This window comes from Sinocyclocheilus rhinocerous, unplaced genomic scaffold, assembly GCF_001515625.1.
Source record: "Sinocyclocheilus rhinocerous isolate Xijiao unplaced genomic scaffold, SAMN03320098_v1.1 scaffold1214, whole genome shotgun sequence".
Lineage (NCBI taxonomy): Eukaryota > Metazoa > Chordata > Actinopteri > Cypriniformes > Cyprinidae > Sinocyclocheilus > Sinocyclocheilus rhinocerous.
Window position 1 is genome coordinate 720619 of NW_015627891.1, and position 23915 is coordinate 744533.

The 23915-nt window shown below is 36.7% G+C and overlaps 1 protein-coding gene across 1 annotated transcript in view; it reads right to left on the bottom strand.

Moving 5' to 3' along the window:
- eys (eyes shut homolog) overlaps positions 1 to 23915 on the bottom strand; it is a 213990-nt gene that overhangs the window by 76050 nt on the left and 114025 nt on the right. The window contains exons 23-29 of the mRNA XM_016548212.1: positions 23446 to 23553; positions 20604 to 20749; positions 13806 to 13977; positions 13542 to 13620; positions 6081 to 6280; positions 2841 to 2965; positions 726 to 850 (exon numbers count right to left, since the gene is read on the bottom strand). Coding sequence (XP_016403698.1) covers positions 726 to 850; positions 2841 to 2965; positions 6081 to 6280; positions 13542 to 13620; positions 13806 to 13977; positions 20604 to 20749; positions 23446 to 23553 — 955 coding nt within the window. The remainder of the gene's footprint in view (positions 1 to 725; positions 851 to 2840; positions 2966 to 6080; positions 6281 to 13541; positions 13621 to 13805; positions 13978 to 20603; positions 20750 to 23445; positions 23554 to 23915) is intronic.

Sequence of the window (23915 nt, forward strand, 5' to 3'; positions counted from 1 at the left end):
TATTTCTGTGATGCGCAGCTGTATTTTCAGCATCAAAACTCCAGTCTTCAGTGTCACATGATCCTTCAGAAATCATTTTAAAATGCTGATTTATTATCAGTGCTGGAAACTGTTGTGCTGCTTAGTATTTTTTTGGAACCTGTCATACTTTTTTTCAGGATTCTTTGATGAATAAAAAGTTAAAAAGAAGAGCATTTATTTAAAATTGAAATCTTTTATATGAATTGTGCTATTCTATATGTAATTTCATTTTTTTAAATGGATTCTTTTCTTTAAATGCAAAACTTTTTAATAAGGGGAAATTACTATCTGTACCTGTACTTCCATTTTAAGATTAGAGTAGTTAGATTTGCATGTATATAATATCTTATTGCTCATCTTTTTGTTTAGAGGTACTTCAACAGGCCGCTTCAACATGCAATGTTGCAGAAACTAAAATACAAAAATAGGTAAATAGTGTGCACATTCTACCATTGATAAGTGACATCTGTGCTTCCCCGCACTTGAAAAGCACCGGCATGTTGAATACTAAAAAACCCTGCTGCCTACCATCCTGAGGACGTCAAGGATATTTAAAGGCCATTGCAATATTGGAATGGAAACAAACGGATGGCGAATGCTTGACAGAAGAAAGACAAACAGGATTGCGTCTCTCTCAAAATCACCTCAGGGGAAGATGAAGAGCTCAGGGAGGAGGAGGAGGGGGGGGACTCAGTGAGACTCACCACAAATCCAGGCCGACAGAAGCAGGTGTAGCCATGTCCAGGCTCATTCTGGATGCACATTCCCTGGTTGCATGGTTGCAGCAAGCACTCATTAATGTCATATTCACAGTGAAGGCCTGTCCAACCTGCCAGGAACAAAAACCCAAAGTGCCACAGTGAGCCCACCCCGTAACCAACAACATCCCACCTCTCCCTGCCCTCCCCTGTCTCATACGTTTTCTACACCATCTCCATTCCTGCTTCGTCTTCCCATTCTGGAAAGCATCCACACTCGCACACATACGGGCTGAATATATTTTAATACTCTATGAGGCTTGTGTCTGTTTCATTAGCCTGCAAGAGTAAATTATTCCCCGGAGGAACCTAAGTGATTTTTGCATAGTGGAATCAAGATGCATGAAGCCGAGACTTTTCATAAACCTTTATCTCTCTTGCGTTCTTCAGACATAAGACTGTCAAGAAGGTAAAAAAAAAAAAAACATTGACAGAAGATATTCATAAACATGTACTGCATTTCCTAAACAGGGTTACCACCCTGAACCTCCAAGACACTTTCATGACTGTCCCAATCATTCATGATAACTGGATAGGGATCAGTTTTTTTTATTAATCTGTCTGCAATAACAAAGAAGACCAGATGAAAATGTGCAATAAAGCAATTTTAATTAAACCATACTGTTAATAAAACTATGAGGAGAAATTTGCACCAATTAGGAATATACACATCATTAAAAAAAAACTGGGTCCAAAAAAATTAACTTTTTAAAATTTAAATACATTTTGTAATTTATTCTTGTGATGGCAAAGCTGAATTTTCAACATCATTACTCCAGTCTTCAGTGTCACATGATCCTTCAGAAATCAATCTAATATGCTGATTTGCTGCTCAAGTAACAGAAATGTATTCTGATCATAAATGCTGAAAATTTAAATGTAAATGTAAATGTAAAATGGTTGTGCTGCTTAATATTTTTGGGGAAACTGTGATACATATTTTCAGGATTCTTTGATGAACAGAAATTATTTAAGGATCAATTTAAGGTGCTAAGTAAATAAGTTTAAATTTTTTAAAACAAACAAACAAAACAATTTTACTGATCCCAAACTTTTGAATAGTATGTTTTTTTTTTTTTCAAATCCAATCAATCAAAATAACATGAATGTACAAGTTAAATGCTAGTCAGAATGTGTATATAATGTAAAACGTGTAAAAAATAACGAATAACTAAAGCTGACGTTTTTAAATTAACACTTTTAATATTTGCTCAAATTAACTGTTTTCAATTAGATTTCCCAAACACTTTCCATCTGCCATTGGTCAGGACAGACAGATAGTTCTGCTCTCAAACTCACACCATTGGCTGAGTCAGTGTTGCTTTGTCAGGTTGTTCGGCATACACAAACAGCATCGTTTTGATAGTTTGCAATGTTTGCATTGTCTCTGCATATTAAACTAGGAAGAAAGTATTTCAACATGGAGAAAATGCACATCATCAAGATGTTACTTACTGTCATTTACTGTGTTTCACGTTTGCAGTTAGTTCAGAATCCAGTGGCTCAGCTTCTTTATGGAAAGTGCAAATATGAGAGTATCACACCAGTCTTGATTTCACTACATTGGCTGCCGGTCAAATATAGAATTGATTTTAAAAGGTGATTGTGCTTTTTCTGTTATCGGCCCTAAACTATGGAATAGTCTCCCATTTCAGATCAGAACTGCCAAACCTTATCTATTTTTAAGTTCACTCTCAAGACTTTAATAATATTTATTGATTTGTTGTTTTATGATTTTACTTTAATGAATATCACCCATTTTACAGCTTGTGTTTTGTAATCTTGTATTCTGTGTTCTTAACATTTTATTCTGTATATTTTTTGTACAGCACTTTGGTCAACTTCAGTTGTTTTTTAAATTGTGCTATATAAATAAACATTGTATTGTATTAACCCTGTCTATAAAGCACAAATGCCATATTGAGTGAAAGCCTAATACAGTACATACAATATAATGCCAATAAGAGGTAAACCACTTTTGCATGGCATATATATATATATATATATATATATATATATATATATATTGTATATTTTCTATAAAATAGAAAATAGCCTCACCTGGTCGACAATGACATTGGTAGCCATTGATGAGGTCTTGGCAGATGGCCCCATGAAAGCAGGGCTCAGAGCAGCATTCATTGATCTCTACCTCACAGAAATCTCCAACAAAACCTGGCAGGCAGCTGAATAAAAACATTCCTCTTTTAAACATGGCACATAGAATCAGATGTTTTTATTCTCTAAAAAGCATGTCTCTTTAAAAGGTTGAACAGAATGCTACGACTTTCTGAGCCACAGCCTTGAGCCCATCAAAAAAGCAAATATTCAAAAGGAAAAAAATATAATTAATGACAGACATATGGTCAGCTAAGCTCGTGAAAGCCCTGCCACACAGATGGTGAGCAAACTGAGAAATGTCTCATTAACAGAGTTTGTTGGCATGTAGCAAAATTTCTTAATATCTCCTGGAATTTTTAAAGATTGGTTCAATTATCTGCACCTTTAAAAGTCAAGTTCTGGAAAATGACACTCAGTTGACATATGGTGATTTCTGTCAGGACCACTATCATCAAAGATGATTGACAATTAGCATACAGTTTGGATTGGCGGTATGGTTCTGTTCTGGGCAAGAACTCCCTGCGCATCCATGCAGCCTAGCATGGATGAGAGCAGGGAGAGCAGCGAGAACCCCCCCCAGGGTAAACAGAATAGATGTTGCCACAGTTCTTCTGGATTTAGTCTGTCTCAGTTTTTTCTGTTTCTTCAAGTAATTCCAGATGGACTGAATGATGGTGAGATCAGATCTCTGTGTGGAGCACTGGCTGCTGTCAGACTCCTTGTGCATACAAAAATCTTACTGGATTATTACAATGAATGGCAAAAGGAATGTTTGGAAATGTAAACTGATATTTCCTACTGACCCACTAAAGCAAAAGATAGAAATAACTGGCTTAAAACCATTTTTTGTTGGTGAAAATACTAATGGCCTAAAAATGTTGCACAGCACTGTATATTCTGATTTACTTACATATATTCAGACTTATAACTTTATATTCTGATTTATAAATATATTTTCTGATTTACTTATATATATTCAGATTTAATATAATTATTTCCTGTTTGGCGCTTACACACACACACACACACACACACACACATATATATATATATATATATTTTGTTTAAAAAATATATTTTGTTTAAAAAAAAAAAGAAAGGACAAAGAAAAAAAAAAAAGACACCAAAACAATGTTTTTATATTACATTTTTATATTCAATAAACCAGGCAATTTTTAGTTTCCAGGCAATTTTTTTATATATATGAAAAGATATTTAGATTATGTATTATTTTTCATTTTGTATGCATACTAGTGCCTGCATTTAATAGGCATTTAAACGAAATCAGATTTTTCAGGACTTTGACAGCTCCAGGAAACTTCCACCTAAACCAATCTTTGCAAAAAGATTTGTACCAAGATTCTCAATTATGGTATGAAAGACATTAGAGAATGATTTGATATACTATTTTATTTTACACAGTGTGTGTGTAAACATGGCTAAAAAGGTCTTTCCTATTGTAATCAATGTATCTATTCATTGTCTCTAATTTGCATACTGTATTAATGTGTTCTTTGGGCAACATGTAATAAAAAATAATTTTAATTTAATATCTGATATTTAATAGAAATATTAATGTATAATTTCGTTCCCTATTCACTTATTATGTCTCCCTAAAATCCCTGATGAGCATGCAGTAAGTCCTGGTGTCCACTACAGTGGACATGTATAAAATTGATGCATGACTGACAACAGAAAGTCATATTCTGCTTTGAAACCCCACTAAAGTGGTCGGTTATTAGGTTTCATTTATGACAATCATTTTATTTTAATACAAATTTATTTATTTATATATAAATATATATTAATATATATATATTTAAAATTTTATATATATGCAGAGGCATTTTTTTCTTTCTTTTTGTGGCAGCTTTAATGGCTTTCATATCAGCCTTCAATCTGTTCTGAATCTTTAACATTACGCAAAATGACGGAGGCTGATTTAAAATTGAGCTCCAATTTTTGGTCTACACAGTACACAATACAATCGGTCTGCGAGTCATTAGTCTGCAAGAGATTTCAAATGAGAGTAAACACAAAGTGGGACAGGGGCGTTTGTTTTCCATTTGAGAAAATCAATCCAATGAGGCCTCATTTGGACAGACAATGCTTTCTCATTCCACAGCTGTCTTTCTGTCAGTGCATCTGTCCACCTGACATGATGAGAATTGCAAATAGCATTATCGGCCAGGCTAATCAGAGACTCAAGACAGGGGGCTTATTCACATTAGAATATTGTCTTAGGAGGAAGAGATAATGAGATATATTATGTGTTGGATGGGCCCTTTTATGCAGAATGTGCACCACAACCAATTTTAGCCCTTTAGTTCAGCGATAATGTTGTAGCAGCTGCTGTGTAATCATCCACTCTGGCAGACCTTTAGAAAGAACCAAGAGAAACAGTGGAAATGCATCTGGATTGTACAGCAAGTTGTAACTAATTACAAGTTATATATTTAAAAAATAAAGTACATGTAAGTTTGTTTAGCCTGCTCTTACTTGTTAATGGTTTATTGTTTGTGAACAAATACACAAATATAATTTTTATTTTTTTATATTTGTGATTCTGTTTGTTTATAGTTACTGTTGAGAAGGGTTTCTGCAGGTTTGACTAAGGTAAATTTAAGACTTTTTAAAAACCTTTTAAAGACCAATAAATAAAACTTAAGGAATAAATTGTCTTTTGTTTTCTTAATTTAAATGTCTAAAAACTTGAATACATATGCTCCCTCCCTACCACTAGAATATGGAAAAAAACGTTACTTCTGATCACACTGCAAAAAATCGTAACAACTTAAAACTTAATTCAAACTTAATTTTTCATTCCCCATGTCCCCATTTTATGCCCCCAAAACCCCAAAAACAAAATACTGAGCTAGTAAATTTTTTTTTTGCAATGCATGCAGTATTTAATGCCATGACTTAATGAATTTAATTCTTTCTGCTCTGATTTAAGACTTTTAAGGCCTTAATTTGTGTTTCCCAAAAGCATTGTAAGCATAAGTAGATCAAAGAAACCATTGCCACCAATAGTCTCTACGATCAAGTTGCCTTTTCAATGCAGCCCTGGATAGGAAATGCTGTTCACAAGGCCCAATAAATTAGAATGAGAACTGGAACAAAATGGTTAAACATCATACACATAAACACCTAAAGATCCATCTAGAGTCTTGTTTTTACCTGCATGTGAAATTGGCCCCTGGTCCATCCACACATGTCCCTCCATTGAAACACAGGGAGAAATTATGAGACGTCTGCAGACACACATTCTGGTCAATCTCACAGTTCTTCCCAGTGAAACCTTCTGCACATATGCAGGCGTATTTGTCCAGAAGATCCACACAGGAGCCTCCATTAAGACAAGGATGAGTCTCACACTCCTAACATAAAAAGTAGAAATTAGGGACATTTACAATTAACCTTGCAAAATACAATCATATTAATATCTAGGTCATGAAACCATAATATTGCATAGTGAATACATGTGATGTATATCACAATATGTGAGATCATCAAAACACTTTGAAAGAATTTTAAATTTTCTCCATTCTGAATGGACGTCAGATTTAGTATCAAAATTAACCAATATCCCATGCATACTAATGATTTCTTTACACACAACCAATAATTAGAGTAAATTTCAAGGACTGGTAGTCAAATGTTTACTATATATTTTTACTGAATCACTTGTTTATTGCTTGATCGTACCATTTTCCTAGGGCACTAATACAGATTTTACTGCATGTGCACAGCTAAATTTAATTACATTTCTGTGATTTAAAGATGTTCATATAAAAAGGATATATGGTACATTAGTGGAGTTGATACTGTAAGTGAGTTTACAAACAGAATGGCAGATCTCGTCCTATAGTCATTACGGGAGCAAACAGCAGCTAATGATTTATTCCAAACAAGCCTCTGAAGTCCTCCAAGCAGCCAAGTGTTTCGTCTCAGGGGTACATTTAAGGCCGTGCTAGGTATTAAATAAATTAGTGATAGAAGCATTTTAATCAGACACTTGTGTTTAGATGATCCTGTGGTTGTTATTCAAAAGAATAATCCCCACCATCTAAACCATGCAGGAATATATACAGTACATATGTACAATATGATTTACTAAACTGGAGTATTTAAATTCCTGTTGTGGGAATTATGAGCAGCATAATATGGACAATGTAATAACTTTACACATAAAATATATATACAATCTATTCTCAAATAGCAAACAAACTTGCCATAGCATTGATAGAATTTCATAATATAATAACATGATTACTGTGCGTTAAATTAGTCTTTCGCCTTTCAGTTCTTGATTTCTCTCTCTTCTCAGGAGATTATGGTGCTCCATTTCCCTTTTTAAGCATCATAAAAGTCTAACATAACCCGACAATATGTCTGACCTTTCCATCCTATCATCTTTGTTGTCATTGGAAGTTTAGAATATGAAACTAGGCCAGATATTATATTTCAGGAGATCAGGTAGAATGACGCTTACTGTCTTTCACAGTCTCTTATGAAGTGCTTTTTGATTTCTAAGTAGTGTCATTTCTAACCAATTCACCTTCATTGTCGTAAGAGCCACTAACTACACTAGGGAGAAATTATTAGGTGATCTTCAATACAAAGAGAGTTTAATAGTTTATGCATGTCTGACAGTAAACTCATACAACAGTAAAACTTTCTCACTGCCCCATTTTGTCATATATTTTAATTCCTTCTACAAAATCTTGCACTGACAATGAAAAGCACTCATCTACAACTGGATATTGGACTAATATGTTTGGTCACACTACTACAACAAGATAACTCAAAATTGAGTTATTGAAATCTAGCTTTTCATGCTACGATTTAGCAAAACTATACTCCAATTCAGAGAAAACAGTGTGAAAACTGAAATCAAATAATTCAAAAACCTATGTTACTATGTTTTGCTTTTATAAGGCAGTGTAGAGCACAAACAGTGAAGATGCAATAGAGTCTTTATTTATCACCACGCAGGTCCAGATGGTGATGGCTTATGAACAGTGTTGGGGAGTAACTAGTTACATGTAACGGCGTTACGTAATTTAATTACAAAATAAATGTAACTGTAATCAGTTACAGTTACTAAGAAAAAATGTGTAATTAAATTACAGTTATTTATGAAAATGTTCACGATTACAAAGGGGATTACATTTGAATATTTACACACATCCACATACAGATTTAATTGATTTATTTCCCAAATTGCACTGACTACTCTGACATATGGCCCTATAATTTCCGCGATGCGGAAAACACAAGACTGGTTTGTAGAATCCAGTCATAAAAACGGGGGAGCTAGGGCAGACAACAACACAACCCTTACGAAAATTAACGATGATTTTACTATATATCCAAAGACAATGGTTACTATTGTTAAACCATCGTAACCACAAATAAACCATGTTTTTTGCTACACCAACCATAGTTTAACCATGGCATTTGTAGTAAAAATAAATACAAATGGTAATCCATTGGAAAAAAAAAAAACATGGTTACTGTACTTTTACTATAATAAAAGCATGGTTAATTTAAAAGTAATCAAAAGTAATCAGTTACATTACTTTAATAAAGTAATTGAAAAAGTTACGCTACTAATCTGTAACCTATTACATTTCCAAAGTAACCTTCCCAACACTGCTTATGGATTGCTCCTCACACTACACCAGCAACCTTTCAGATGAACCAGTTTGAAAATTGAAACAAGTACCAGCCTTGACATTACAACCACTAGGCCACACCACCCAAAGACAAAAATTCTATCAACAACCAAAGTTATGTGAACTTATGAACAGAACTGTGTATTATTTAGGTTTGTCAAATGATTGTAAATTTGTCATTTACTTGTTGGGTTGGGGTTAGATTTCTACTTTCACAACAAAATGCCAATCCTCACTGCAATACTGCATTTCCGTAATTCATTTAGTAGTATATAGAATCTTTAAGTAGAATATCTTTATTCTAATTTGCCATAGTATTGTATTAAAGGGATAGTTCATCCAAAAATGAAAACAATCATCATTTACTTACCTTCAAGTTGTTTCAAACCTGTGTAAATTTCTTTCTTCTGCTGGATACAAATGATATTTTAAAAAATGTGTGTACCCAAACAGTTGATTACGATGGTGTTTTAGTGTCATGTTAAAAAAAATAAAAAAAATCCAAGATTACGAGATTAAAATCGTAATATTTTGAGAAAAAAGTCAAAATTACGATAATAAAGTCGTAGCAATACGAGAAAACAAGTCCAAATTGCAAGAACAAAGTTGAAATATTTTGAGAATAAAGTCAAAATTACTAGAATTAAGTTGTAGCAATTACAAGATTACGATATTTTGAAAGTATACTGTATATTGCGCATGCAAATGGTCCGGATTGGGAGCACCGGGAGAAATTCCAGTGGCCTGGCAACTGATTTGAATATATGTGGGATTATTAGCAGAAATCATACCATGTGTCATATACTCGCAGGGACAGTATGTTCGGAAATAATATGTCATGTCTTCAAATGCATTCATTATTTGTATTGCGCCAGCCACCCAATAATAGCAATAAGCTTTGCACTTTTGGTACTTTTAATATAAAACAAAGTCTCAGCTTTCAATTTCTGTCAGTTCTATAGCGAAATACAAACAATATGTGTTACAATAATGTGTTTTTCACACTCTTTAATATTATAAATTAAATCTTGTAATTGCTACGACTTAATTCTCGTAATTTTGACTTTACTCTCAAAATATTTGGACTTTACTCTCAAAATATTTGGACTTTACTCTCAAAATATTTGGACTGTATTCTCAAAATATTTTGACTCTATTCTCGTAATTTTGGCTTTATTCTCAAAATATTTTGACTTTATTCTCACATTGCTACAACTTTATTCTCGTAATTTTGACTTTTTCCTCAAAATATTACGACTTTAATCTCTTTAATTTAATGTGGCACTAAAACGCCGTTGTAGTTGATGGACCCCATTAACTTCCATTCCAGCTTGAGGGTGAATAAATGATGACAGAATTTTCATTTTTGGGTGAATTATCCCTTTAAATATATTTACCATCATTGTGTTAAAAGTTGATATTGTATAGACCTATGATATGTTCTGCAGTGTGGCTTAACAGAAACTGTATTTTGTTCCACCTCTGTCATACAGAGAAATTACAATAAACCAACTTGATTTGACAAGCTGGGTTTATGCCTGCACACACCACCAACGGCAGCACAACCTATTTTTCAACCCATTTTTAGGGAAAAAGGCACAGACAGTCACTTGTGGCAGTGCTGGACGTCAAATAGTTGGAAATCCTGTCAATAGCGGGTCTAGTGATACTCAGCTCTTACCAATGAAAAGTATGTGTCAGAGCTCTTGTTCACAGACTCCGGTTTGTTCTTGTGTGATGCTGTAGTCTGTCCTAACAGCTTTACATGATAGTTCCCTGTCTCCACAATGAAATATGGCAGTCATGTCTCAGAGACTCATTGTCACTGTTAAACCTTGAACTTTGATTTCATTACAGCCTGGGGACTCTTTGGACAGACACGGCCTTCTCTATCTGACATATTCATTTTGCCAGCATATTCATTCGTAAATGAATGCACCATGTTTTATGGTCTCAAAACAGTTTGTATTTCTGCATACCTGCATTCTGTTTATTGGATTTCATATGCTAAATAACTTTCAGTTGAAGATTTTCAACTAGATTTACATTTCCTAAAGGAAATAACAGTGCTGGCAAGGCAGGGAGAGAGTAGTGTGCAAGCTTTTAGGTTTTGTCATTGTTATGACACTCGCGTTTTTGTCCACTGTGTATGAGAATCTACATACGAGACACTACCTTTGCAGTGTAAGGCGGCTATATAGTTAAAAAAAAAGATGCTATAAAAACAGCAATCAAAATTCACTATGCAAATACATGCAAGACGACCAATGGGAATTCAATTGGCGTCAACGCTGTTGGTTACATAATGGACCCTTTTCACATTTTAAGGGTTTTCAGAAGTGTAAGTCATCATAGATGAGTAAACGTGGTGAATGGAAACTACAACAAATATCTCTTTTTTTGTGTTACCATTTGCTCCAATTGCAAAAAGAAAGAAAAAAAAAAAACACGATAGCATTTCTACAACTTTCCAAAAGAGTGAAAAATACTGAGATTGATTATGTTCAGAAGAGAGAAAGATGTCAAATTTGCTGTCACTCCCTCAGCCACTGTATTAGAAATACTCACACAACAAAGTATAGTGTTATAAATGTACATTATTAAAAAAAAGAATATATGTGACCCTGGACCACAAAACCAGTCATAAGGGTCAATTTTTCGAAATTGAGATTTATGCATAATCTGAAAGCTGATAAATAAGCTTTCCATTGATGTATGGTTTATTAGGATAGGACAATATTTGGCCGAGATACAACTATTTGAAAATCTGGAATCTGAGGGTGCAAAAAAAAAAATCTAAATATTGAGAAAATTGCCTTTAAAGTTGTCCAAATGTAGTTCTTAGCAATGCATATTACTAATCAAAAATTAAGTTTTAATATATTTACAGTAGGAAATTTACAAAATATCTTCATGGAACATGATCTTTAATTAATATCCTAATGATTTTTGGCATAAAAGAAAAATCAATAATTTTGACCCATACAATGTATTTTTGGCTATTGCTACAAATATACCCCAGCGACTTAAGACTGGTTTTGTGGTCCAGGGTCACATATAAAAAACTTTGCCAGATTTACGCGTCATCACAGCCTGTGAAAAGGGTTCATGAAAGACATTGTAAATAAAATGGCGCCGACGCTGATGGCTGCCTCCGTGGCGTGCTCCGCAGTTGTTTTTATGTTTTTGTTAGTTTGTCCTGTCTTTAGTTATATCCCTGCAATCAGTTTCATCAGAGACGAATTGCTGGACATTCGGAAGTACACACCACCCATGTTGAAAGTATGTATTCTAAAATGTCTTGAACAATGATTATTCTTAAGCCTTAATTTGGCTGTTATTGTTATTTTTTTATTTGTTTTGTGCTTTAAACATACTACTGTACATTTAAAAATGTATACTATATAAAGAACAGAATAATCAAAAATAGTAATTTAAAAATTTACAGTCGTGGTCAAAAGTTTACATACAATTTGCAGTATCTGCAAAAGGTTAATTACTTTACCAAAATAAGCGGGATCATAAAAAATGCATGTTATTTTTTATTTAGTACTGACCTGAATAAGATATTTCACATAAAAGGCGTTTACATATAGTCCACAAGAGAAAATAATAGTTGAATTTATAAAATTGACCCCATTCAAAAGTTTACAAACGCTTGATTCTTAATACTGTGTTGTTACCTGGATGATCCACAGCTGTTTTTTTTGTGTTTGTTTTGTATTGTGATAGTTGTTCATGAGTCCCTTGTTTGTCCTGAACAGTTAAACTGCCTGCTGTTCTTCAGAAAAATGCTTCAGGTTATCCCACAAATTATTTGGTTTTCCTGCATCTTTTGTGTATTTGAGCCCTTTCCGACAATGATTGTGTGAATTTGAGATCCATCTTTTCACACTTACAAAAGGTTCAAACGGTCACTGATGCTCCAGAAGGAAACACAATGTATTAAGAGTCGGGAAGGGGGGAGGGGGGGTGATCAGGGTAAATTGAACTTATTTTGTCTTCTAGTAAACATGTAAGTATCTTCTGTAGCTTCTAAAGGGCAGTACTAAATAAGAAATAGGATAAATGTACACAAAATAAGAAAAATGTACACATCTTCATTCTGTTCAAACGTTTACACTCCTGGCTCTTAATGCATAGTTTTTTTCTTTCTTGAGAATCAGTGACCATTTGATCCGTTTGTAATAGTTGCGTATGAGTCCCTCTCAGTTGTCCTCAGTGTGAAAAGATGGATCTCAAAATCATACAGTCATTATTGGAAAGGGTTCAAATATGCAGAAGATACTGGAAAACCAAAGAACAGCGGGCAGCTTAACTGTTCAGGACAAACAAGTATTAAGGTAACAACACAGTATTAAGAATCAAGCGCATGTAAACTTTTGAACAGGGTCATTTTTATAAATTCAACTATTATTTTCTCTTGTGGACTATATGTAAACGTCTTTTATGTGAAATATCTTATTCAGGTCAGTACTAAATAAAAAAATAACATGCATTTTGTATGATCCCTCTTATTTTGGTAAAATAATTAACATTTTTAACATACACTGCAAAGTGTATGTAAACTTTTGACCACAACTGGACACACCTACACACACTGTAAAATCCAATAGTTTACCTTACTTAGATTTAATTAGTAATCTTTACTTAGTTGTTGTACTTACTAGGTTTTATTAAGTTACAGCTACTTTCAAGGCAAATAAAACAATTTACTTACTGTTTTGAGTGGTGCTTACTTAAAATATTCAAGTAGCCACAAAGGAACCAATGACATTAATAAAGCAGTGGCTTTTTTTAAGTAAGCCCAACTAATTAGATTTTACAGTGCAGACACATATATTCAGTACACACACACACACACACACACACACACACTATATACAACAATAATAACTCATGCTCTAATAACTTACAAGATGCTCTGACAACCCGAGAAGCTCAAAAAGAACATGCTTACATTAATGTTGATCTCACATCTGTGACCGGTCCATCCAACCTCACACTGACAGCTGTATGCATCAGTTTCATCCAGGCAACTGCAATGACAAAAGAGATTGCTTATGTGCCCTGACATGTGCAAATTCTGCATTCATTATTTATGAAGTCTTTTAAAAGACTCACAGGTACCGTCTCTTTCAGAATGGATGTGATGGCCATTTACAAAGCTCTCAATCACAGAGCTTGAAATACACATCGTTACAGCTCAGCAAGGTTAATGTACCTCCCATGAACACAGGGGTTGGATGAGCACTCATCAATGTTTCTCTCACAGTGATAGCCCATGAAACCTCTGGAGCACACACACTGGTAACCATCAAGACCGTCGATGCACCTCCCGTTGTTTCGGCATGGATTAGATTTGCACTCATCAACGTTCAGCTCGCACCATTTACCTTTGGGGAGAACAAAATCAATGCCATATAAATACATTACATTGAGTATTTAGAAATTCTTGGAAATCAAGGTGATGGATTTATTAAACGCCATGTCTGATATCAAGGTGAAAAAATGCATAATGGTACTCGCATTCAAGGACCTTGGCATTGGTAGCATTGTGTTCCACTAGTCTAACTACAGAAAACATAAATGTGGATAAGCATAAAAAAAAAGTGTATAAACAATTTATTTTTGTATTCTAGCTAAATAAAAACATATTTGATCGTCTACTTATGTTTCAAACTGTTTCAAACAATGTATGAGCTATTTTCCATGTCTTCTGAAGTCATAGTTTCGTGCGAAAATGACCAAATTTAAAATTCATTTTATATTTATTGTCATTTTTTTCTCTAATTTTGATTCGTCTCAAATAGTACTACAAATGGAAGTGTTCAATGGGAGTGTTTTAGCACCAATAGTGATCATTTCAGGCATTTATACTTCAATTTGCAGGATATTTCTGATTTGTGTATTTCTGTGTAGTTACGCTTTTGTATGTAACTGGGTAACAGAGTGCATTATTCTCTAGCCTGGATTTATGACCAAGTTGAATGACGTAAAATCCACTACAAAAAGGTTCAGTAACAAACACCCTAATAGGTCATAATTTACCTGGAAAAAAAGCTGTAAATTCAATAAGCTAAAAAAGCCAGTAAAATCTAGAGGCAAGTAAGACTCCGTAGACACCCAGGGACAGGTTGACAAATGACGGAGATAAAAACGAGAGCCAAAGAGCTGCGATACTAAAGAGCAGATAGCCATTATTCTTCCTCCCTGTAACTACACAAACAAATGGAACCATTTACAAAAGCCCAGAGACATCTAAATAAAGAGCAAAAGCGATCTTTTAAACATTATGAATCATATGCTGATATTACAGGAATGCAAACTTAATTCACGCTTGACTACACAAATAATTCAGTCACTTCGGGCGAAAGCGACGCCATCAGGTCATGCACTGACAATAAATTAAAACTTTATTTCAATTACTCACTGCTCAATACACAGCCAGCGAGAATCTACCCATGGTGTATCTCACTGAAGAAGTTTTCAACCTTTCTTACTTAGCGCTGTTCTTCACGCTGAAGTGTTTTGGTGTGTCTTGAAGGCAAGGTGGATAAATAAAAGGAACTGAAACAGAACAATGAGGCAGATCATTAACATCTTCTAATTAAAGTGTTTTTCCCAATTGCTCATTCACGGACTGTTGTTAATTCCCTTCATATTGACCTCCTGGTTAAGCTGTAATGAAATTATTTCCATGTGGATAGTCATCCGCAAACACAACAAAGTGTCAGTGATATTCTGTCATGACATGCTGTTTGTAGTCAGCCATCAATCAAATACTTCGTATCTCGCTGCTCGTACGACACTATCGGGACTGTAGATTGTAAGGAAGTGCACACCAGCCTCGCTTCATAGACAATACATTTACACTGTCAGCGCTCCTAATGAGATTATACAAAACCCACTTAATCGGTATTTCCTTGTCTGATTTGACAAATAATGCGCCATCCTATCAGACTTTGTAGAATATGAGAAGCCAAGCAGGAGAGAGATTATAAAGCTGTTGGGTTAATCCTAATGTTGGCTTTCTTAAGGGTGCTCACTCTACTCATCTGAGAGGAGAGAGAAAAAAAACATATAATCTTCTCTTCCACTCTTCAATTACTCTTCTCTGCAGGAACTTCTCAAACCCACAGCGAGTTATCAGATTTTCTATCCAAGAGACCAAAAAAGGGAAGAACTAGAGCAACGTAAAGAAAGCCAAAGAAGAATAAAATAGTCTGAAAAAGAGAAATAAAGACTACACACAAAATAAAACAGGAGAAAAAGAATTTGAAATCTCTAGCAAATGTGTTTTGCAGCTTCAGAGATCAATAATAGGCTGAACAATTATCAAAAACCATGACTGCTTAATATTTCTCTTGATATTTTAAATTTTTAAAATTTCAATCAACAGTATTTCAATTAAAATACTTGTTTTACCATTAAAAAAATACATATTTCATTTAATGTGTCTTAAAATATAAATCATAAAATGTTCCAAACATTAAAAAATGAAACAAACCATTGAACAACTTTTTACATATGTATTTATTACATTCAAAAAAACATCTGTCATTAATGATAACATTAAAACAAACAATAACACAATTAAATAACAATTTTAGATGTTATTTACATTTTTTTTATTGAAAGATATTTTGACAGATTTATTGACGTTTTCAATGAAAAATTTATTAATATGGCAATCACAGTCCTCTATATGGGGCAACTGCACGTCATCATTTTTATATACGCTATACATCTAAAATGCAATACATCTTAGCAGCATGAAAAACAAAAGTAAGTGTAAATCTGTTCATTATTACAGGATGCTGTTACTAATAGACCAAAGTAGGCTAACTGAAAGGTCTCTGATCCACAATTTCATTTAAGCATATTTGGTGGGCACAGATTTAAATGAAATGCTATAATGAACATTTTTCATGATTCATCAATATGAAATCTTGATTATTTATTTGATTAAAGTGGTACGAACGAACAGTTATCATGTAGGTTATAGCTTTAGATGCTACATCATCAAATAATATAACAGACAAGACATTGTATCAACTTTCTTTTCATGCAAAGCCGCCGATCTCAATGAAGGAGATGCTTACTAGATCCAAGCAAAATCACAAATAACGTAATTTCACCGAACGAGGCACATAACGTGGTGTGTGCCTGAGCATCACACCATTTCAATTTAAAAATCGTTTTGCTACAGATCAGCCACAGAGACACGTCGGATGGCAGGCTGCTGCATATTGCCTTTTGTATCTTTGATTCCGCCTTCTCGAGAAGTTGCGATGCCGTTACATGTCTTATTAGGGCAAATATTTCCTCTGAGCCCCAGTTGGTTGAACCAATCCAGAATATATCCTCCAGCCTGAGCTCTCAGGGGACATGTCCGATTCCTCAGATGAGCTCAGAGCTGAGAGGAAAGTAATGACTGGTGCAAGGCAGAGTGGGGCCTCATAATAAAAGAGGGTTCTGTGGGAATTAGGCCCTGTGTGTCAGGCTGAGCTCTCCCAGGAGTTTCCATGCCTCTGAGATTTCTTTCTTTCCCCTCAGCAGGATGAGGATAAATTGATGATACAGTACAAAAGACAAATGAAATTAATCTTCAAGCTGGCTGATGGCGATTGAGATTACACTTATTTTTAAAACAGCATTGATAAGTGGGCTAGCAGAGTAATGGCCTTAGTATTCATAGGTGATTGTACATAAACTGAGGTTCTAGCACACATGCGTTTAGATCAGGGGTGTCAAACTCATTTTAGGGTGAGGGCCGGATGAGAAGAAATGTCGCCATTAACGGGCCGAATCAACTTTTTTTTTTTTAATCACAGTGCACCAAATTACAAATTAATTTGCAAAAAAAAAACCCTTCCAGATCAATTTTTCTTTTTTTGGACATTTTTAAAATCGCCAGTGCTTGCCACACAACTTCAGTTAGCGAAGTGTTCGAAATTTGAATTAGGCGCCGCTTTAGAATGCGCATGCGTGTTCGAGGTTCCGGCAGAAACGCAATAGAAGCGCAATTAAATGATCAACGATAAAATAAAATAAAAAAAAAGAATAAAACCAAACACAATATTGTTTAGTAATAATAATAAAAATATTTATTTTATATTATTTTTCAAATCATCCCGTGGGCCGTATTGGACGTCTCAGTGGGCCGTATTCGGCCCGCGGGCCGTATGTTTGACACCCCTGGTTTAGATGCAATAGATACTGACATGTACAATGTCAATGTATTGACGTATCTAAAGTGTAAAGTATTGTATGTACAGTATGTACAAAGGTGCAAATGTTTAATCTTTCCCAGTAGGTTGATTCTATTTTATTTATAAAAAAGAAAACAATTAAAAGAGTAATGTAATACTTGTTGAGCTTTTATAATACCATTCAAACGTTTAAGGTCTAAATTATTATTTTTTTCCATCGAGGCTGCATTTATTTGATTAAAAATACAGTAAAAACAGGAATATTTTGAAATATTATTACAAATTTAAATAAATTTTCTATTTTAATGTATTTTAAGATATGATTTATTCCTGTAATGGTAAAGCTGAATTTTCAGCATCATTATTTCAGTCTAATGTCAGACTGTTACGTGTTTTGTGTGGGTTTTGCTCCCCATGTGTTTCCAAGCCCTTATTTGGTTTTCCTGTTCCTGCTCCCTGATTGTTTCCCATTTGTTTCCAGCGGCGTTTTCCCTCATGTTATTATGTTTCATTAGTTCCAGGTGTTTCTCGTCATATCTTGTGCATTTAAAGTGTTCCCGGTTCTTAGTTCTTTGTCTGTTATTGTATGTGTCAACCTTCTCAGCTACGTGTGTTTTCCTGGTTCCCTTGAAGTCATTAAAATCTCCTTATTGATGTACTCTTCGTCTCCTCATTCCGCGCTCCAACACAGTAGCAACGTGACAGAATACCAGACCCAAAACAGTAAGCGGCGCCCCTTCTCCCCGTGTTTGTTTTTTGTTTTGAAAGTCTTTTGTTTTCCTGTGTGTTTCTCCCCGCGGCATAGAAGTAGCCGCTCGTTTTATCGTCCTAGCTCACAGATATCTCCCCTTCGTGGAGTATGTGTGGGAGTTCAGCAAGATCGCCGCAAAAACAGCGCTGGACGACGCCACGCTCATCTCTGCGGCATTCTCAAGCCCGCCGGCTGCTCCGAAGTCAAGGCCGCCGGCCGTTCCTCCATCAAGCCCGCCGGCCGCAGCTTTCTCCAGCCTGCCGGCTGTTCCGAAGTCAAGCCCGCTGGCCGTGGCATTCTCAAGCCCGCTGGCCGCTCCAGTGTCAAGTCTGCCGACCACGCCTTTCACCCCGAACCTAAAGGGGAATCTAAGGAGGAGAAGGCGGTTGGGTCTAGTCCCTAGGCTCACTCCAGTGTCGGCTCCAGCCCCAGAGCTCGAGTTTAGCCCAGAGAGGGCTCCAGTCCCCGAGTTTAGCCCAGTGAGGGTTACTGTCCCTGAGTTTAGCCCAGAGAAGATTCCAGTCCCCGAGTTTAGCCCAGAGAGGATTCCAGTCCCCGAGTTTAGCCCAGAGAGGGTCCCAATCCCCGAGTCTAGCCCAGTGAGGGCTCCTGTCCCCGAGTCAAGCCCAGAGAGGGCTCCATTTCCCGAGTTTAGTCCAGAGAGGGCTCCAGTCCTCGAGTTTAGCCCAGTGAGGGTTACTGTCCCCGAGTTTAGCCCAGAAAAGATTCCAGTCCCCGAGTTTAGCCCAGAGAGGACTCCGGTTCCCGAGTTTAGCCCAGAGAGGACTCCAGTCCCCGAGTTTAGCCCAGAGAGGGTCCCAATCCCCGAGTCTAGCCCAGTGAGGGCTCCTGTCCCCGAGTCAAGCCCAGAGAGGGCTCCATTTCCCGAGTTTAGTCCAGAGAGGGCTCCAGTCCCCGAATTTAGCCCAGTGAGGGCTCCTGTCCCCGAGTTTAGCCCACAGAGGGCTCCTGTTCCCGAGTCTAGCCCAGTGAGGGCTCCTGTCCCAGAGTCTAGCCCAGTGAGGGAGGGCTCCAGTTCCCACGTCCAGCCCAAGGAGTGCTCCAGTCCCCAAGTCAAGCCCAGGGAGGGCCTCAGTTCCAGAGTTAGACCTACGGAGGCCTTCTAAAGACGATATTCTCCCCAAGGATTTTTTTGGGGGGGTGGTAGTAGGAGTCGGTCCATGGAGGCCGGGCCGAGTGCCGAGGCCAGGCCCCCTGAGTTCCCTGCCTAGTCTGCCTGCTCCGCAATGGCTTCCTAGCCTGCCTGCTCCACCATGGCACCCCGAACTGCCTGCTCCGGCATGGCTCCCAGAGCTCCCTGCTTCGCCATGGCCCCTGAGCTCCCTGTGCCGCCATGGCATTCAGCACTGCCTGATCCACCCTGGAGATATTCCCCGTGTTTCAGTCCTGCACCAGCCTCCAGGGCACCCACCCCCCCTCCCTGGTGGAATTGTTACGGCACGGGACGCGCCTTCCGGTTTTTTGAGACCCCCCAAAATTTCACAAATCCCGTTTTCAGGGGAGCCCATGTCTTATTAAGGGGAGCCGAGCTCCCGTAGTTCGCACCCTGGGTTTGTTTCTGAGTACTAAACTTACTCACCTGTCAAGTTCAGTTCTGTCCAGTTTTCAGAAGATTCGTAAAGATTGTATGTGTATAAAGTGTTTACATTTTAGATGCGTTCAATATGTTCAGTGCCTATCCAAACATACAAAAATTAATAAATGTCCACGAATAAGAATGAGATCACCCCAGGGAAAGAGGAAAATAGCGAAAGAAAAAAAGGAGATGAGGAAGTACTTGATTAAAATGCAGAGGATGAGGAGGAGGTGTTTAGTTAACTCAAGGTGAATCTGTGTGTGTGTGTGTGTGTGTGTGTGTGTAGATATTGGTGGGAGTGTGGGATCTAATTAAAGTGGTAAATGTGCTGATGAGCTATTTGTGTGTTCTTTCCACTGAGAATCTGTCAGGCTGGGGGAACGCAGCCCGTGTAGACACGATAAGCCCTGGTTTCTCTCATTGATTTTGTGTCTGGGGCTCTGGCCGAGGGGGACGTACCTGAGAAGCCACTATGGCAGACACATATGAATCCCCCAGGTTTGTTGATGCACACAGAGTCATGGAGGCAGGGGGAAGCTTCACATTCGTTTATGTCCAGGTTGCAAAGCTTTCCAAAATATCCGGGGACACAGTTACACTGGAAACTGGAAATGCACAAAAATAACATTATTAGCCAAATCTTCCTTTTAAAATCCCTGGCTGTGACACAGATGTCTGCCAAACAAAATGGTGTCATATCTGCATGGAGTGTTTTTAGGAAAACTGACAGACAGGAAAAGGTCTGATTGACAGCAAAAGATCTAAAGTGTGTCTGTTAATCATGACTTTGGCTGCTGCTATCATCGGACAAAATGACCGACAAGCTGACTCTGTTTCAAACATGCTGTCACCTGTCTAATCGGTGAGGACTTGGCCAGTAAGTGGTTTTGTGATGGAAGAGATCTCTTGTAGCATATATTCACAATTTAATAGGGCATTTTGTTTCCAGCTGTGATTTTTTTGCTGGCTTGTTTTGTTCACTTTAGTGTTCTTTTTTATATTTTCTCTTAATTCTGTACAGTATGTTCTGCTGGGCTTAGTACATTATGTCTTTAAATATATTTTTCCTTGATCTTTTGAAATAAAAGTGTTTAATGCATTATTAAACAATATGATATAACTTTAAGATCTCCATTTACTGAACCCTGCTGGCACTTTTCTAGCAACAATGGCTGGAATTTACTTCTGTAAATAATGACATATAAATTATATATAAACACCACCACATTTTTTAACGATTCATTAACATTTACATTTTTTCATTTTGCGGACGATTTATCCAAATCGAATTGAGGAATACAACAAGCGATTCATCACAGGAAGTGCTCGTAATACAAAGTTTCAGACATTGTTCAGATTAGTACAAGTACTAGACAGGGGGGATTAAGGAAAGAGAAAGCAAAGTTTTTTTTTTTAAGATGCAGTCAAATGTTGACGAAAGAGATGAGTTTTCAGTTGTCGTCATTTAGCATTCTGGATGGGGGTGGGAAGATCATTCCACCAGCCATGAACGGTGAATGAAAATATTCTGGAAAGTGATTTTGTGTCTCTCTGTGATGGTATCACGAGGCATCGCTCACTTGTAGATCTCAAGCTTCTGGGGATGCAGATTCGTAAGAGTGAGTAGAAGAAGGAGGGTGCTGAGCCTGTGACTGTTCTATGTGCAAGCATCAATGTCTTGAACTTGATGCGAGCCGAAACCAATAGCCAGTACAGGGAGATAAAGAGATGTGTGATGTGGGCCCTTTTGGGCTCGTTGAAGATCAGTCGAGCTGCTGCATTCTGAATCAAAATAATGATTCAAAATAATGTCACAAAAAAATCTGAGCCTTTGAGTGTTCTTTCAAAAGATAGGACAGCATCACCTATATCAGATCTTACAGCACACGGCATCCCAAGTATAGAAAAACACTGTTAACGGCTATTTACATGAAACACGTTCTGTGCTGGGTCTATATCAGGGATTCCCAAACTTTTATGCAGGTACAAAAAAAAAAAAAAAACTTTTTAGTAAGTGTTTGAGTTTGGTTTTATTTAAACAAATATTTTTTTTTCATTTTTTTATAATTATTTACTTAATTACTTAATTATTTGCTTAAAGGGTTTGCGAAACCCTGGTTTATATAAACATGAGCTAGATGGATATCTTTGGCCATTATAGCATAATTGTTTTCATTCTATGCAATGATATCAACGTTTTTCTAGACACCATGGCAGGTTAAATACAGGTCAGGTTATGATACAGAGCCAGAAAGAATGTGAAAAATGGTCATGAAAAACAATTAGCATTTTTTGGTGAAATAAAACAGAGGGGAAAAAAAGACACAAAAATGAATTTCAATATCCAATTAAAAATATTGCTGTAGAGCAATATAACTGTATTTCACATGTTTAAGAACCCTCGGGTACAAATTGGGCATAAGTAAGACATTTACTTCAATATAGTAATGTATATGTTGCTTGCAAAAAATACTCTGTAAGAATACATGATTATTTTAAACATTTATCAATGAAAAAACAATTTTTTTTTGCAACCAGATTGTGTAGTTACGACATCTACCAGCAGGGGCATTCTGGACCATACAAACTAGCCAAACCTTGACCTCCTTGGCCCTGAACAACATCCTGCATGCTGTAGCCTACAAAGGATCTCAAAGCAAACACCTGTAAACTACTATTGTCAGTAAACTACATACAGACACACCGGCTTCTGACAGGACAAGGTAAAAGAGCTCCGCTGAGAACGATCTCCTCTAAAGCAAGCCCTGCCACGTCAAAAGTGCACTTGAGTGGAAGAGAGTAAGTTGTGAGCAAACGGAAACACCTGAAGAGATATCCCTCAGATGGAAGCAATTCCACAGGAACGCTGGGAGCAGATGATCACAGGGGAGTCCGTACATGATAGGAGACAAACCATTTAGCACTCAAATTGGCCTCGGGACTCCTCTGCCCATATGTCGGACTGAACCAAGAGCGGCCCTGGGGCGCCCATTAAAGCACAACGAGGAGAAGATCTAGTAGAGGAAAGCCAATATAGAGGCGTGATGCGAACCTGCTGAACTATTCTCACTTGTGTTTAGACCAGCAGCTTATATATGTCAAGGATGAAAAAGGACCTTCATTATAAGCCGAAGCACTTTAGACAATATTACCAGCATCTCTCAAACGTGTCTCATTTCTAGACCGTCTAGTAAAAACAAACAGTTCAGACAGGATACTTGGGCTCCTATATCATAATCAATTTAAGGGGGTTGTGGTACAGAGTGGAAAAAGTGCAATTCGGTGTTGTCATGGTACTTACCCGTTCACAAGGTCTTGGCAGACGCCTCCGTTCTGGCAGGGGTTGGATGCACACTCATTGATGTCTTCCTCACAGTGTTGGCCCGAGAAACCTGGCTTGCAGAAACAGCTTCACAGAGATGACGAAAGGAGGATCGGTTTACAGTTGTGAGAGAAAAAAAAAATCACTTGCTTATCTGGAGTTACGTGACCAAAATGTGATTTTATATTGCAAGACCAACAAAACATGACGATAATAAATTATTTAAATGGTTGTTAATATAATAATAATAAAAACTTAAAATTCAACCATATATTCAGTAGTGTTGTTTTTGGCGGCCTGTTTTAATTTTAGTTTTAGTCTAGTCTTTGTGTGAAGCTGTCATTTTAGTTTTTATTAGTTTTAGTCACGTTCATACTCTTTTTAGTCTAGTCAAGTTTCAGTCAACTAAAAGTCTGAGCATTTTAGTCTTATTTTAGTCAGAATTATCC